At 32.9% G+C, this 16655-nt stretch overlaps 2 protein-coding genes across 2 annotated transcripts; both read left to right on the forward strand.

Annotated features, from left to right (window-relative positions):
• The first annotated feature begins 2250 nt into the window (after positions 1 to 2250).
• On the forward strand, positions 2251 to 8550 carry CPT2 (Carnitine palmitoyltransferase 2). Its single transcript, XM_073082617.1, has 8 exons — positions 2251 to 3002; positions 3575 to 3753; positions 4107 to 4377; positions 5400 to 5590; positions 5990 to 6159; positions 6489 to 6602; positions 6763 to 7064; positions 7552 to 8550. Exons 1-8 carry the CDS (start codon positions 2398 to 2400, stop codon positions 7676 to 7678), a joined length of 1959 nt encoding a protein of 652 aa, XP_072938718.1. The 5' UTR covers positions 2251 to 2397; the 3' UTR covers positions 7679 to 8550.
• Positions 8551 to 9397: 847 nt separating this feature from the next.
• rdgB (retinal degeneration B) lies at positions 9398 to 15449 on the forward strand. The gene is made up of 3 exons (XM_073082665.1): positions 9398 to 9852; positions 11227 to 14744; positions 14853 to 15449. Exons 2-3 carry the CDS (start codon positions 11268 to 11270, stop codon positions 14901 to 14903), a joined length of 3528 nt encoding a protein of 1175 aa, XP_072938766.1. The 5' UTR covers positions 9398 to 9852; positions 11227 to 11267; the 3' UTR covers positions 14904 to 15449.
• Positions 15450 to 16655: the final 1206 nt, after the last annotated feature.

Raw genomic sequence — 16655 nt, forward strand, 5'->3', positions numbered from 1 at the left:
CCTCTTGATGAACGCCATACCATAGTAAAGAAAGAGTAGTAGGTTAGCTAAAGCCGCTTGGCGAGATAAAATGACCTACTCTTGCAATGATGCATAGGGTTGTCACTTTTATTTTTAGTTAAATACTAGCTGACCCGGCAACATTTTTACTGCCTCTGTTGCCATATAAATAAAAAAAATGTTAAGGGTGAACAACCCTTATCACTTACGGGTTTGAAAAATAGATAGAATATTTGAAACTGCGATGGTACCGAAGTCAGTCGAATCCAATGTGAAACATTCCAAAATCAACAAGTACTTACGAATTAAAAATTAATTTTAAAAACCTTTTCCCACGGACTAAATTGTGAATCCAAACCATTCTCCTTGAACACACACAACAAATTTCATCAAAAGCAGTTCAGTCGTTAAGGAGGAGTTCAGTGACATACACACGCACGTAAGAAATATATATATATATATAAAGATTTTCGTATTATGACAGGACTAGGGTTTAAATACTGTAATATAATGACATGTACTAATTCATATCATATCAAATGGGTTGTAAATAAAATACGTCTTAAATATAAAATACATATTAAAATAATTATATATTGAGCACAGAAAAAAATACTCTTCGATTCAAAACATGGGCAGGGCATTAAAAATAAATTAAGCTTAAATAGCTTTTTTTCAAATACTGAGTAAGCATTATTTTAGTATAGTAGTATCGCAATATACCTATCTAAACACCTTGTATGACGAGTACTTTTATTTACTGTCGTGTAACACATTTTGTTAGTAAATACATAACTTGTACGAAGTAAACACACCCATAATCGGAACCATTACATATCTGTAAACTTAAGCTAAATTCAAAAAACAGAATGCGCGCAATCATACGCATGGCGCAGCCCGTACTGAGGCAACTCTCGGCCGCTCGGCCACTCTCCTCTATTTGATTGTGTGCGTAAAAAGTGCGTGCTTACATGGCGCCCGCTACTTACGCACACATTCAAATCGGCGGAGCCGATTTGTATGAAGCTGTGCTACTACTTTTTCTTTACTATGGCCATACCACCGAAATCGGTAATGCCGCCCGTCGCATTCCGGCGTTATGACTTGTAACCAAAGAATATAGGCCCATTAGACTTGTGACGACACACTTCTCTATACAATTTTAAGTCTTCTGCAAGACTCCTTTAAACAACAATAATAAAAATATTAAGATGAATTTGTAAGGTCGTTTAAGATAAATGAAGAGAATAAATTGTAATATATCTTTTATTGAATTACTATTCTTTAATCATAGGCTCATTTCGTTTTCTTTGGTATTCTTTGACAAAGAGGACCAGTAGCTAATTTAAAAAAATCTAATATTGACGAATGCCGGTGTCAATTTTATCATAATTGACATTGACGTTGTCAATCTGACACGGCTTATAAGGTTGTGATTACATTTATCGACATTTGATGTCGATAAAGTGATAAATTATCATAATAAGACATTAAAACAGTCTGATAAATGGAAATATTATTCAGTTTATTAAATTCTAGTACAATTTTGTACTATAATATATTTATATTACGATTGACTTATCATTAATCAATAATCACCTGTCATCATGTGAATTGGCTACTTGACACTTTTTGGGAAACTGTTTTAATGAATTCATATACGTATTATATATGCCTTTCATTGATCATTTTTCGAAAAAAGGGCTATTTATTAATAAAAAACATATTTTTATTACGGTAAACGGAACGTTACGCCAAAACAGGCGGTCAAGTGTCATTTCGTAGCGTGACGTCAACACATTGAAAATATAGAAATAAACTTCGACGCTACACATACTTCAGTCTTGTTTGGTTTCGATGTAGTGACGTCACATGACATTTGAGGCAGCACTGTCGCCGTTTTGGGATTTAAAATCCACAGATAAAAAATCGAAAATTTCTTTTTAAAAATTAAAATACTTATAACGTATTAAAAAATAAACAAAATACTGCATAATTTATGTTTACTTATAAGCTATCATATCCAACATATTTCATATTTTATTGTTATTAGTGTCAAGTACCCAATTGTAATAATGGTCCAATGGTGATTATATAGACAAATCGGTTAATCATTATGGATTTTAATAAACTCTTTACTCATGTTAATAAACAAAATAAATTATATTTATTTTTAATCTTATTACATTTTTTCTCTTTAAATATTTATCGACATCGAATTTGGATAATGACGTCACTCTTGACATGACAATGACAGCGGATTAGCGTGTTTATTTGTTCATATTTTTGTTACTTTTGAATAATATAAAATAGGGTCCAAAGTGCATTTACCATTTAAATACCCGGTTCTAACTGAATTGTTTTTTCTAATTTATTGTAAATAATTTTCTACCAGAAATGCTTATTAGATTAGTTAGTCAAAACGTGGCGGCGGGTAATTTCATTCAGTACCGATATGCCTCTAGCAGGATCAAAAATGTTAAAGATGTCAATTATCAGTACCTTCAGAGAAGTAAAGTGCCTACAATGCACTTTCAGAAATCACTTCCTCGATTGCCTATACCAGATTTATTAAAAACTGAGGGGAGATACTTGAATGCGTTAAGACCTCTTTTGTCGGATGTTGATTACGAGAAAGCGGTACTCACGATGAAAGATTTCGTGGCCAACGAGGGGAAGAAACTTCAGGAACAGCTTATAGCAAAGGATAAAAACAATAAACACACTAGCTACATATGCGACTATTGGTTTGACTTGTACTTGAGGGACCGTGCAGCTCTTCCTATAAATTACAACCCATTGCTGGTGTTCCAAAATGACACTAGACTGGAATACAATAATCAGTTAATAAGAGCAACCAACTTGCTGACCAGCGCTGTAAGATTTATGTTGTCCTTGAGAGAGCAAATCTTAGAACCTGAGGTGTATCATTTGCAGCCTAAGAAAAGTGATACCCCACTTTTTCGAACAGTAACAGGACTCTTACCAGAAAGTCTCTCTTGGTTTGTATTTAAATTTTGTCCGGTTTTTATCATACAATATTTATTTATTAGTTGTAGTTATGAAAGCTGAAATACAAAAAAAGGTTATAACATATTTGTTGTAAAGCATGCATGCTAAAAAAAATTGGTGCCCATTTCAAGTTTTAGATGTATTTTTTTTACAAAATAGTAGAATATTTCTGTGATATTTTTTGGTGTAATTATACAACTTGCTAATTAAGTATAAATTGACAATGGTAAGCAATGTAAACTACTATAACATATATATACACAATGTCATTGTGTAGAACTACATAAAACATATTAATATATATATAACTACATAAAAAAAAAATTGTGTGGCTTTTCTTTAATATGGTAGTTTTACTTTTCATTAAAATTTTTGTCGTCGCCTTTTTACCTTTATATTTTTTTACAGTTATATATTTATTTTTATCAAGGGCCTTATCTTCTGAAATATGAATAAAATTTAACCTAAAGTCGTACAATTATATCAGAAAAAATACAACTCTTTTCATATCACTATTTTTTTGTGTCATTTAATTTTAATTCTTATTTAATTTAATGATTAGGTATGGAGCATATTTGTTTAAAGCTTTCCCATTAGACATGAGTCAGTTTATCGGTCTGTTCTCTGCCACTCGGATACCACAACTGAATAAGGATAAAATATTTAGAGACCCCACAAGCAAGCATGTACTTGTCCAAAAAAGTGGCAATTTTTATATTTTTGACGTCTTAGATGCTGATGGTAATTTTCATTTAGTTTCTTTTGTTGCATGTTATATATTTATTTTTGTTACATTTCAGTAATGCTAAATACATTAATTCATTTTATTTTCTAATAATTGTTACTAGTCTCCCTGTTTTTAATATGATTACTTAAAAAAATACTTACAAATAATTTAAAGAAAATGCTTATGTTCTAGTCAAATTGCTGGTGATGGGATTAAGATTTCATATTATATATATGTGTTTATTTACTATTATACTGCATTAAGGATGTATCTGACCAAGGTATTTCAAATTCAATCATGATGTCAATTTTTTGTGATTTTTCGTTTCTTTGTTCATGTTTGTTTCAAACAAATTGCATTATTTCAGGCAATCTTCTATCACCAACTGAGCTCCTAGGAAATCTGACTCAAATTGTAAATGATAACACACCAACGGCTGAATACCCTTTGGGTGTTTTAACTTGCCAAAACCGAGATGAGTGGGCCAAACAAAGAATTCATTTAGAAGAGACTGGTAATGGAGAGGCATTAAAAAAGATAGATTCAGCTATTTTTAATTTAGTACTGGATGATGAATCGATAAATGATAATAAACATAAAATCCTGTCTGAATTCCTGCATGCAGATGGTACGAACAGGTACTGTACAAGCTTATTTATTTTCTTGTATGTTTTTCACAAACTGTACGTCTTTTGAAGGATTTTCTTTATAATGATACATTATTTCACACACACCATACAGCTCATACATGTACCATTAGGTTAAGTGTGCCACTGTAAAAATAATTTATTTTAAAAAATGTATGTTATGGAGTTTTTTTCGCCCCTTCTTCTCCATAACCAGTGGCGGATTTAAAAAGAATTAAGGTCTAGGCTGAACAGTTTTTGCCGCCCCTGCTTCTACAATTGTCATGTCTAACTAGAGGTGAGGCGTATATACTGGTTCAGGGACTAGGTAGTTTCCCGGACTAGGTGGTATATTGGACTAGGTAGTTTATCGTTTTTTGGTCGTCGCGCCGGCTTATGATACGGTTCCCGTTTTTTTTGGCTCACCACGTTGGTTCAGAACATGTTTCCCGTTGTTTTTTTGGTCGTCGCGCCGGCTTATGATACGGTTTCCGTTTTATTTTTGCTCGTCACGCCAGTTCCATTCGGTCCCCAAATTTGCCGCCCCAAAAATCTGCCGCCCTAGGCTCAAGCCTACTCAGCCTGCTGGTAAATCCGCCACTGTCCATAATGAAACACCTTCTGAAGTGGTGATAATTGTATTGACATTAAAAAAGTGCTCAGTAAAGAACCTATTTTGAGTAAAAAAATTGATTTGATTTGATTTGATGATCAATATAAATACCCTTGTAATATTTTTTAAAGAGTCGATTTTTCTCATGCTTCTCTTTCCATTTTTCCCTTCCTTAAATTTGTATGCTAAACATAGCAACTGCTGTTAAAAAAGACTATAATTTGTTTGAAAATATTTAATTTTAACACTACATCAATTCAAACACTAACTGTCAATGCAAGGAATGTCCATAGGCTCATATTTGAATCAGATAAAAGTAAAAGAAATGTATAGAACTCTTATTGAATTTAGAGTAGATATATGTATATAAATAAGCAGATCAAAGAAAACTTGGTATGCAATACTATTTTTAATTTTTCAGATGGTTTGACAAATCATTCAGTTTAATTGTGACCAAAGACGGTGTCTCCGGAATAAATTTTGAACATTCCTGGGGTGATGGTGTAGCTGTTTTGCGATTCTTCCAAGACATATACAAGGAAACAACAACGAAACCATTTATACATCCAGACAGCAAGCCCTCAAATACAAATAACACTGTTAGTAAATTAGGTATGTTGTTGTTTCATATTTAAGGTACAATGGGCAGATGTAATTTAAATTAATTAATAATTACCATTAAATTGGATGGACTTTTCATGTGGTATTTGTCAAAAAACAGTAGTTATAGTTTTTATCATATTGTCTTTGTTTCATATTTTACTAAGTACTACGAAAGGTTTTTTATTTTTCACCAATAATGAGAAATGTAACATACAAATAAAAAAGTGCAGTTTTATGACAAAATAACTAATAGAATTTTTTTTTTTTCAAGTAGTCCAATATATAAAAAGCTGAAAGCTAAAAGTCTCACTCACAAAGTGGCTCCTTTGCATGTTGGACTTTTAGCCTTCCGAATCATGATATGAATTTTTATTGCCCACTAATGATCCCTTGAAATCACTGTTTCAGATTTCAAGCTAGACGATAAATCTAAAGAATTTGTAAATAAAGCCAGGAAGGAATATGAAGATTGGTGCAATTCCTTAAGCATAGATTACATTCTCTATGAAGAGTTGACTAAAGAAGCATGTAAAAAATTCAAAGTTAGCCCCGATTGTATAATGCAACTTGGTTTTCAGGTATATATAAAATATATTACACCTGTATTTCTATTTATATACAGTCCCTGTCGAATCATTATAGCACCTAATTCTTGTGTCTCACAATAACAGCATATCACAGTAGGTACACAGTTAGCCCTACCTACTGTGTTCCGGTTACCAATTCATTTATAGTCAATCTAAAGATTCCAGTTTTATTTTAGGTTGATAAAAGATGTCCACGAAAATTAGTGTAAGAGACCACATATCATCAGTTGAAGTATTATCTCCTTTCTATTCCAATTTGCTCTTGTGTATCCATATTTATTTTATAACTTACCTATATTATATACTCTTTTAAATTACAGGCTGCTTATCATCTTCTACATGGTAAATATGTTGGCACGTACGAATCTTGCAGTACATCTGCTTTCAAACATGGCAGGACAGAGACTATGAGACCATGTACTGATAGAACAAAGGTATAGTTACTTTTATCAATTAATCTCAGCATACAGGCATACCTCTTTCTCCATATTGTTACCAAAAAGAAAAAAAGGGTAGCTTTAATGCTGCTGAAATCGAAGCACTATATGTATATCAAATTATAATAATACTGATGATAGATTAAATATATTGCAGGCATTTTGCGATGGCCTCCATTCCAATAAGTGTTCCAAGGAAGAGCTCCGTGCTATCATGCAGGAGTGTTCTACATACCATTCCCAATTGGTCAAAGAAGCAGCTATGGGCGAGGGATTTGACCGCCATATGTTTGCGTTAATGAAAATTGCCGAAGAAAACAATTTACCAAGACCAAAACTCTATGATTCTTATGAGTACAAGTTCTTAAATAAGTCTATATTAAGTACAAGTACTTTGTCTTCGCCTAACGTTCTGGCTGGCGGGTTTGGCCCAGTCGCCAAGGAAGGCTTCGGCATTGGGTGAGGTTTATTTATATTTTGAAATATCTTTAATTGAAAACTGGCAATTAATTGTTGCTATTAACCAAATCCGTAGTAGGAATTCATATAAGACTTATAAAACACCTTTTAAGAGATATAAAAAGACTTATAGCCATGTGTTTCTTGCATGACAGAGAAGCTTTGACTATACATAGAGAAATTTTTAATTTTTTACATATTTAAACATTTATTTATATATAGGATTGGAATTGTAATAGATACCAATTGACACGCGGCAAAATAATATGCTCAGTCATATAAGGATTGTGGAAATACGCACGTTTTTAATAACGTAAATAAAGAAAGAGGTTTTCCAAGAGGACTAAATATTGAATTTTGATAGATTCTAGTAGCAGAAACTAGCAAAGATTGTTTTTTAAATGAAATCAATCGACTTTGTACAAGATTAATTGCAAGCTTATTTATAATAATTATCACAGGTAAAAAATGTGTACTTTTGTTTTAGGTACTCCGCATTTGCAGATAAATTAGGAGCAGCTGTTACAAGCTACGGAGCTCACAATGACAGTCGTCAATTTGTTGAAGCCTTACATAAATCATTTATTGATATTACAAAAATTTTATCTGGGTGAAAAACTTGGTCTGATAAGTAATCATTTTTTTATAATTTCAATAGAAGCATTTTTAAATGCATTTTTACTCATACTATTTTAGAGTATTAAGTACATATTATAGAGATAATATTTTTTATTGCATCACTTGTTTAGAAAGTACATACTTTATACTATCAATTTTTACTAAATAATTGGGGCCATCAGCCTAAAAAAATAAGCTTGCCAAACGGAATTCTGCCAATACATTAATTTACAAACACCCAAAACCATAAATGAGTACTAATCTATGCCCAAAGCATGAATGCAATACAAAACAGTATGTTAGATGCTCAACAAGCAACACCTTATCTGGCGCAAGGGATCTCAAAATAAATTTTATAAATATTTTAGATGAAGTATTATAAAAAATTAAAAATATTTATGCGAATAAGCTGTTTATGCCAATGAGGTATTAGTCGAACAAAGCAAAAGTATGTAGCACCTGTTTGACTGTAAATTTTAATAATCACAATATCTTAGGATTCTTAGGGGGAGATCACATGAAAAGAGAAGGGTGTAACTAAATCAAAGGGCATAGCTGTCATAGGTATGAATGCATTAATAGATGTGTACAGATGTATTGTGGTCATATCTAGGGGTCCAATGATGTGTTTCGATAATTATTGTTAATAATGAAATATATAGGTACCAATTCGATAATAATAGATTCTCATTTATTTACATTGCTAAGCAAATTTTAATCCATTTTAAACTGTTATATTAAAATGTATTTTATACTTAAAGCATAATTTTATTATTGTTATATTATCTTTACCATGGTTTATTATAAGGGTAGGCAGGAAAATATATTTATTAAAGTTTACATTTGTAATAAAAAAACTGATTTTTAATGTTTGTTTCCTTTTTACACAATGAATAAAGTTACAGAAGACAAATATAAAGAGCGAAAACAAAATAGGACTAACTTATTTTATTAAATTTCTTTGGATGGTCTACATCCAGCTCCTTCATCAGGTGAATTCATTAGGGGCTATATCACTCAGTGGCGTTAGTTCGCATTACCTGCAGTGGAATTTGAAATCGCCGCCCTCTATAAGAAAATAGTTGTCAAAAATCGTCAAGACTAAATTGCCTCTGTAATGTGTAAAGCACCATATTAGTCTCTGAAATGTACTGAAATTTGTTGACGAATAAAAATGATCATCCTACTTGAAAATTAATGAAAACCTGCTTGTGACGCCCGGGGACGACTGCTCAGCTCCCGGCAGATTACGCTTCTGATATCACTTATTGAAAAAAATGCTATAGGAGGTCCATTGGCTACCTATTTCTAAGGTGTCGGAACTTTTTAAAGAAATATAATTTTATTAATATAAACTACAAGTTCACTAACCGTTTAGAGATCATCAAAGTCTTAAATAACATCCAAGTATGCAAATAAGCTAATTAATTATGTAAAATGAGATAAAGAAAATATTTAAATGTTTCCTCAAAAATAATTTTATTTTAATAATACGATTATCTTGCTATCATAATAGAATAAAGCGTCATATTATGATGTATAATCATAAAGACGTGAGTTTTGATATTATATTATTAGTCTGTTTGTGCCGTGTCGTGGTCTCGTGGACAAAAAATAAAATGTATACAATGGTCATGAGCACGGAACAGAAAAACTGTGGTGAGTTAGTACTTAGTCGTATAGAATAGTCGTATCTTGGTTACTATACTCTTTGGTCGTATCGTGCTATATAAAACATTTTGAACGTTCCAATTTACGTTAGCCCACGCACAACTAGAACTTGAATGTATACCTATATAGTGCATTAGTAATTATGTGTTTTATAGTTAAAGAAAATTGAATTTCAAGGCTAATCCAATATTTTATCGCGAACATCCATCTGAAAATATTAGTTTCGTAGATGGTAATTAAAATAAAATAATAATATAGCTTTGTCGTGGTTTATTTGCAAGAGAAGGATGTATAGAGATGAAATCAGTCGAATTGCTTGCACATAAGCTTTTACTCTACTGTGCCTGCAAAAATGTCAAAGTTCATCCTTGGTGTTGGTTTTGTGAATAAAATAAATATTTTTTGTGTCCTTTGTGGTACATATTTGTGAATGAATTAAGTCTAGTTTTTGTGATTATTACAAATAGTGCGCTCCAATGTATTTATAACGATAATTCAGGTGAGTAATTAAATTTAATGTGAGGCGTTTGCTAAATTGAATCAGTGCAGCTAAACACGTACTTTCGTTGTTGTGAATTAAATATCAAGAAAAATATTTGTTTTACCTATTATCTGACTGCAAGATCCGGGTGGGAATATAAAATCTTAAGCAAAGGACGATTTTTCCCTTTTGCAATAGGAATATTTCGAGTCGCTAGAAAATTCATGGATCGATTTGTGATGAAGTATTTCGCTTTTGTATCGGAATGCTTAATCAAAGATAATTCAATTTCAACATGTATCCCTATAGTTACAAGTCGCTATTTATACACACCTAAAAGTATTATTTCAAGAAAATATAATAATTATACTTCTATGACTATTATTAAACATTAAAAATAAAATTGCATTTTGCAGTAACAAAATATTAATAATTCATTCTTCTAAATAATTAACACTAATTATTTTTTTATCAGCTTAATCTTACTATGAAAGATTATCCTATAAATAATTATGATTTATAGTATATTGTATCATGATTAATAGAATAATTATTTTTTAAATGTATCTAACAATTAAATATAAATAATATAATAATTTATGTCCTGTCATCAAATAAATTTTGCTGTTTGAATCTTTTGGTAACTGTATTTTATGGTATTTAGCTATACATGATATCATGGTATTTAACCATAATGCATCATAAATAGATATTATCTTAGCCATTATCTTCCATGGCAAATTGAGGCAGCCTTTATGAAGTGAAGTATATTTAATTATGTAGAATAGTAACATGTTTTCCCATAGTAGTAAATTTAAAAAACCCTGGGAATATTATATTTCATTGTTAAGAAATATATTGGGATGAAACCAATATTGTAGCTCTGCTTATCATGGTGTCTCCTCTCAGGATGACAGAAGTTTAGGCCATAGTCCACCATGTTGGCCAAGTTTGAATTGGTACACACATCAGACCCCCTTGAGAATATTTCAAAGAAACCAAGCATGTAGGTTTCCTCATAGTTTTCCTTCACCATTAATGCAAGTCATAATTACTTTTTAATAAGCGCATAACTTTAAAAGTTATATGTGTGTGTCTGGCATTTAAACCCGGACTCCAATTGGGAGCCAGACTTTCAACCAATAGACTATTGCTGCTTTAGAACCTTAAATATTGTCATCAAGGTTGTTTTTATGTAAAATGTGGCCAATAATTTTCTTTACAATTCTCTTGTAGCTAACATAAGAGCCTCTAATCTATTGTGTTCCTTGTATGTAATTTTGTGCTTAATCATTCAATACCTGGCACTTATCTTTCACTGTGTATATTATCTTATTAGTTCATATCAAGTCTTGGTCACAACAATTACAAACGTGATATTTTTCTTTACAGATCATAATTCATCCTGAATGTCAGCATAATATACATTCAAGATGCTTATTAAAGAGTATCGCATACCTCTGCCTCTCACGGTAGAGGAATATAGAATTGCCCAACTTTACATGATAGCTAAGAAAAGTCGTGAAGAGAGTTCTGGAGAAGGAAGTGGGGTAGAAATTCTCGTTAATGAACCCTACGAAAATGGACCTGGGGGTAAAGGGCAGTACACACAGAAGATTTATCATGTTGGTAGCCATTTACCAGGATGGTTTAAAAGCTTGCTTCCTAAGTCTGCCTTAACTGTGTCTGAAGAAGCATGGAATGCATACCCCTATACAAAAACGAGATACACTTGCCCATTTGTTGAGAAATTTTCATTAGAAATCGAAACATACTATTTTGCTGATAATGGCCACCAGGATAATGTATTCAAACTTTCCGGAAGTGATCTAAAAAATAGAATAGTTGATCTTATAGACGTTGTTAAAGATCAGCTTTATGGAGCAGACTATGTGAGAGAAGAGGATCCAAAATTATTTGTTTCACAAAAGTGTAAACGGGGTCCTCTCTCTGACACTTGGTTAGAAGACTATTGGCATGAAGTTCAAGGTAAACCCCAACCTTTACCTAATGGAAAATCGTTAATGTGTGCTTACAAACTCTGTAGAGTAGAATTTCGCTATTGGGGCATGCAAACTAAGCTGGAGAAATTTATTCATGATGTTGCATTAAGAAAAACCATGCTTAGAGCTCATAGGCAAGCATGGGCTTGGCAAGATGAATGGCATGGGCTTACAATGGATGATATTCGAGAAATAGAGAGACAAACCCAATTAGCATTGCAAAAGAAAATGGCAGGTGATACTAGTGATGACCAAGACGTTTCTGAAGAAAATTCAAAGTCTCTAGCAGCCACCATGAGTAGTCTGGAGAAAAATGAAGATCTTGCTACTCCAGTTACGACTAAGAAAAGTGCAGCTGAAAAGAGAATTCAGAAACATCTGTCTCCTGAGGGTACACCTCCATCTGATCATAAAAATTCACCAAAGTCTAATCTACGATCGTCTTCTTCTGACTCCATAAAGAGTTTACAAGCGCAAGTAGCCAGTTGGCGTATGGAAACTCTTGTGCGAGAATCGGAAACCGAGACTGGTTCTGAAGATGAATTTTATGATTGTGAATCGACTCTTAACAAATGGTCGTCCATGTGTTCCTTAGATGAAGGCGATATTGATGTGTCACCTACACAAGGTGATCAAAGTCAGGAAGACAGTATTTTTAATCCTAATTTCTTGAAAAGAGTTACTTCAGAAAGAGGTTCGAGGCGACCGGGATTACATAGCCACCAAAGTATTGATGGTTGCCCTGACACACCAGTACATGGTTCCTGCCCAACAACAGTATTAATATTAGTATTCCATGCTGGAAGCGTTTTAGACGCCAATGTGGATATGACAGCAAAGAAATCTGATGTCACAACATTTAAAGGGGCATTCGAATCCGTAATGCGGCAGCACTATCCAACCTTAGTAGGTCATATAACTATAAAGCTAGTATCATGTCCATCTGTTTGCACAGAAGCTCTGGGAGTTCTATCCACATTAAGTCCCTATAGTTTTGATTGTTCACCCTCTACCATGGAAACACCATCACTTACGAACGATTTGATACCCATTGGCGCTATTCCACTTATCGCTACAAATTCTCCCGAGTATGCCGAATCTGTAGTCAAAACTATTAATTCAGCAAATATGGTTTACAATGAATTTGTGAAATCAGATGATGGTAAGGGGTTTAATGGTCAGGTTTGCATTGTGGGAGATAGTATGGGATCTGTACTCGCCTATGACGCTCTATGCCGTACCGTACAATATCAATCGCGGCATGATAGTGAAAACAGTATATTAGACACTGAAATTACTATTCCTAATGAACCTGAACAGTATTTGAATAAATCCCACCTTCAAGCACCAACACCTCGAAGGCGTTCATCAACAGCGAGTGATAATCAGGTGAAGTTTGAATTTGAAGTCAATGACTTCTTCACATTCGGAAGTCCTTTATCCCTTATCCTGGCTTCTCGGAAAATATCAGATGACAAATTTCGCGAAATAATAAAGCCACCTGCTCAACAGGTGTATAATCTGTTTCATCCGACTGATCCCGTTGCTTCAAGATTAGAACCCTTGCTCTCAGCTAGATTCACAGATTTACCACCCATTAACGTTGCTAGATATGCTAAATATCCATTAGGTAATGGACAACCTTATCATTTGATGGAATTGATACAAAGTCATCCACAATTATTTGGAGATCACTTGCAAATGCCACCAACGCCAGTATTAAGAAGGCTATCAGAAGCGTCAGTACAAAGTACAATCAGTGGATTGGTTGATAATATACCCCTAATTACTATGAACGCTTTGCAACAAAAATGGTGGGGTTCAAAGAGGCTTGATTACGCACTTTATTGCCCAGAAGGTTTAGCTAACTTTCCGACAAATGCACTTCCACATCTATTTCATGCAAGTTATTGGGAAAGTTCCGATGTCATAGCTTTCATACTGAGACAAGTGGGTCATTTCGATTTGGCCCTATACGGTCATTCCGAAGATAAGGAGAGCTCTATGTTTAATCCTGGTCAAGAAAGAGAGAAATGGATGAGAAAACGAACATCGGTCAAGTTAAAGAATGTCGCCGCTAATCACAGGGCTAATGATGTTATTGTGAAAGAAGGATGTCCTCAAACATTTACGGCTAGATTTATGTATGGGCCTTTGGATATGATAACTTTGACTGGTGAAAAAGTTGATATACACATGATAAAAGATCCTCCGGCGGGTGAATGGATACTGTTATCCACAGTAGTGACTGATAAAACCGGAAGAATAACTTATACAATCCCCGACAAACAAAGTGTGGCGTGCGGGATTTATCCGATGCGCGTTGTTGTACGCGGTGACCACACAAGTTGCAATTTCCATCTAGCTGTTGTACCACCTCAAACGGAATGTGTCGTGTTCAGTATTGATGGTTCATTTACGGCTAGCGTATCTGTTACTGGGCGTGACCCAAAAGTACGGGCAGGAGCCGTTGATGTCGTTCGATTCTGGCAAGATTTAGGATACCTTATCCTTTACATAACTGGACGACCGGATATGCAACAAAGAAAGGTTGTATCATGGCTCGCAGAACATAACTTTCCACATGGATTGGTATTTTTTTCGGATGGATTTTCTACAGATCCGCTGGGGCACAAGGCGGCACATTTAAATAATCTTATCACCGAGCATGGAGTAATCCTTCACGCGGCATATGGATCCGGAAAGGACATAAGCGTGTATCATAATTGTGGATTATCGCCGAGACAGATCTATGCTATTGGGCGTATAAGTAAAAAATACAATAACTTGGCAACAGTCTTAAATGACGGATACGCTTCTCATTTGGCTGATATTAAACAGCCCGGTGCAGTCCGTGCTGCGAGAGGTAACGCCCGGCTTCTTGTGCCGCGGCGCCTCCTGGCTCCGGTAAGTAACACCGCCGCTACTCGTAGCCGACGTTGAATTTATTCCATTTGTTATAAAATATTATTTATAACACTTTCTTTAAATAAAATTTTCAAATCTTATTTTAAGGGTTACGGAAATGAAACTTACGCACTCATAAACATTAAATTGAAGATTTAATTAATCAACGGAAAATACTGTAATTTTACTATTATAACTATGATGTTGGAGATTTGTGTGGAGTATAAGTGTTTACTAAATATAAATTCAAAAAGATTATTTAACTCTAACTAGTAATCACATTGTACCTTTATGATGTTTATTTCTTACTAATATTTTAATTATATCTCTTATGAAAGAATCTCTAGTAGTCGAGTAAGCCAAATCTATCTAGTCTCATGTGTATTATCTGAAACTAATGTTACAGCACACTGATACATATAAGAGTCAGTATAACCAAATGTTAACTTATTTAGAATTTAGGTACTTGTGAGTGGTGCAATGGACTTGTTTTACATTGACGAGTAGCCACTTACGTGCATAATATATGGCGACAAACTACAAAAATTTATTGGCAGAAGTATACCAGTATTTGAGACACAAATTAATGGCGAAGCATTCGAGATTACGTTTCGACCCAATAGTTGCATACAAAACACTGCTGTTATATTGAAATTGGAGCATTCATTAATGACGTTATTCTGAATTCTGATAACAATACAATGATTTTTTGAATGTATCTGATTTAAAATCAGCACAGTAGTATATACGTATGGCTTCGCCCATTAGGAAATGAGCAGTAACATTATGGGATTAAACTCAGGAAAATATAATCCAATAATCATCTGCAACGGAAAGGTCGCCTATTCTGATTTGACGCCACTCTATTAAATATCAATTTTAAATGACTATACAAAGAAAATATATAATATTGTGTGGTTAAACATATGGATTTTGTTCTATACGTTTAAAACATACCTACATAATAACAGTACCTATGTATTTAATGTTTGAGTAGGCGCCTCAAATATATTGATTACTGGATTAGTATCAGTGTAGCTTTATCTAGTAGTGTTATACAACTAAACTATTCGACTATTCGTACATAGTTTGTTTCATTATAAGCTTATTGTTATTATTATTTGTGTCTGCTTGTAAGTTCTAAGACGCTACACACGCTTTAGTATTATAATAATCTCTACCCTACATTCAATTATGGGTTTGAGATTGCCTTTAGTAATTTGTATAGTTATTTCTATTCATCAACTACTTGATAGTTTTTGAAATGTTTATAATAAAGAGTGGTAATTAATATTAAGTCGTAAGGTTACATATTATTACGGATATTATATGTACTACTTTTCTCTTGTTATTTGTTTGTACCTATTGCATAGAGAAATATTTTATTAGAGTTATAAAATTTATTAATTAGATTAAGGTGTTTGGAAATTAAACGCTTTCTTCTGACTGCGGTACAAAACGTTAATTATTTAATAATTTTAGTTGGGTAACTTCACAATGTATTATTTTTATTATAAGATTTGGTATTGGTAAGGGTATTATTTTTATTAGGTTATTATTATTTAAATATTTTGTTACTGGTGACAATTCTAACAGAATAAATATTTTCTGGAAAATTAAATTAACCCAGGTGTGGGAGGTCATTACTAAATTTGTCAGTAATAAAATATGATATATTTATTTTTAATTTAAGTTTCGATAACTTTTATGAGATTTTAATGATACAGAGATTTTATGTCACAAAAGAAAGTTTATCGAATTACTTAATAACAAACTATAGCATACTTTTAATATTGTTGATAGATTTGCAAATTTAAAAAAAATATTTAATCAACCAAAGTTTTTTATTAAGTTTATTTCGGATAGAAATATTTGTATAACTTTTGTTAAAGTAATAAAAACGACTTGCCA

This window comes from Epargyreus clarus, unplaced genomic scaffold (assembly GCF_041222505.1).
Source record: "Epargyreus clarus isolate Ecla_fem2 unplaced genomic scaffold, WU_Ecla_fem_2.2 ptg000018l, whole genome shotgun sequence".
NCBI lineage: Eukaryota > Metazoa > Arthropoda > Insecta > Lepidoptera > Hesperiidae > Epargyreus > Epargyreus clarus.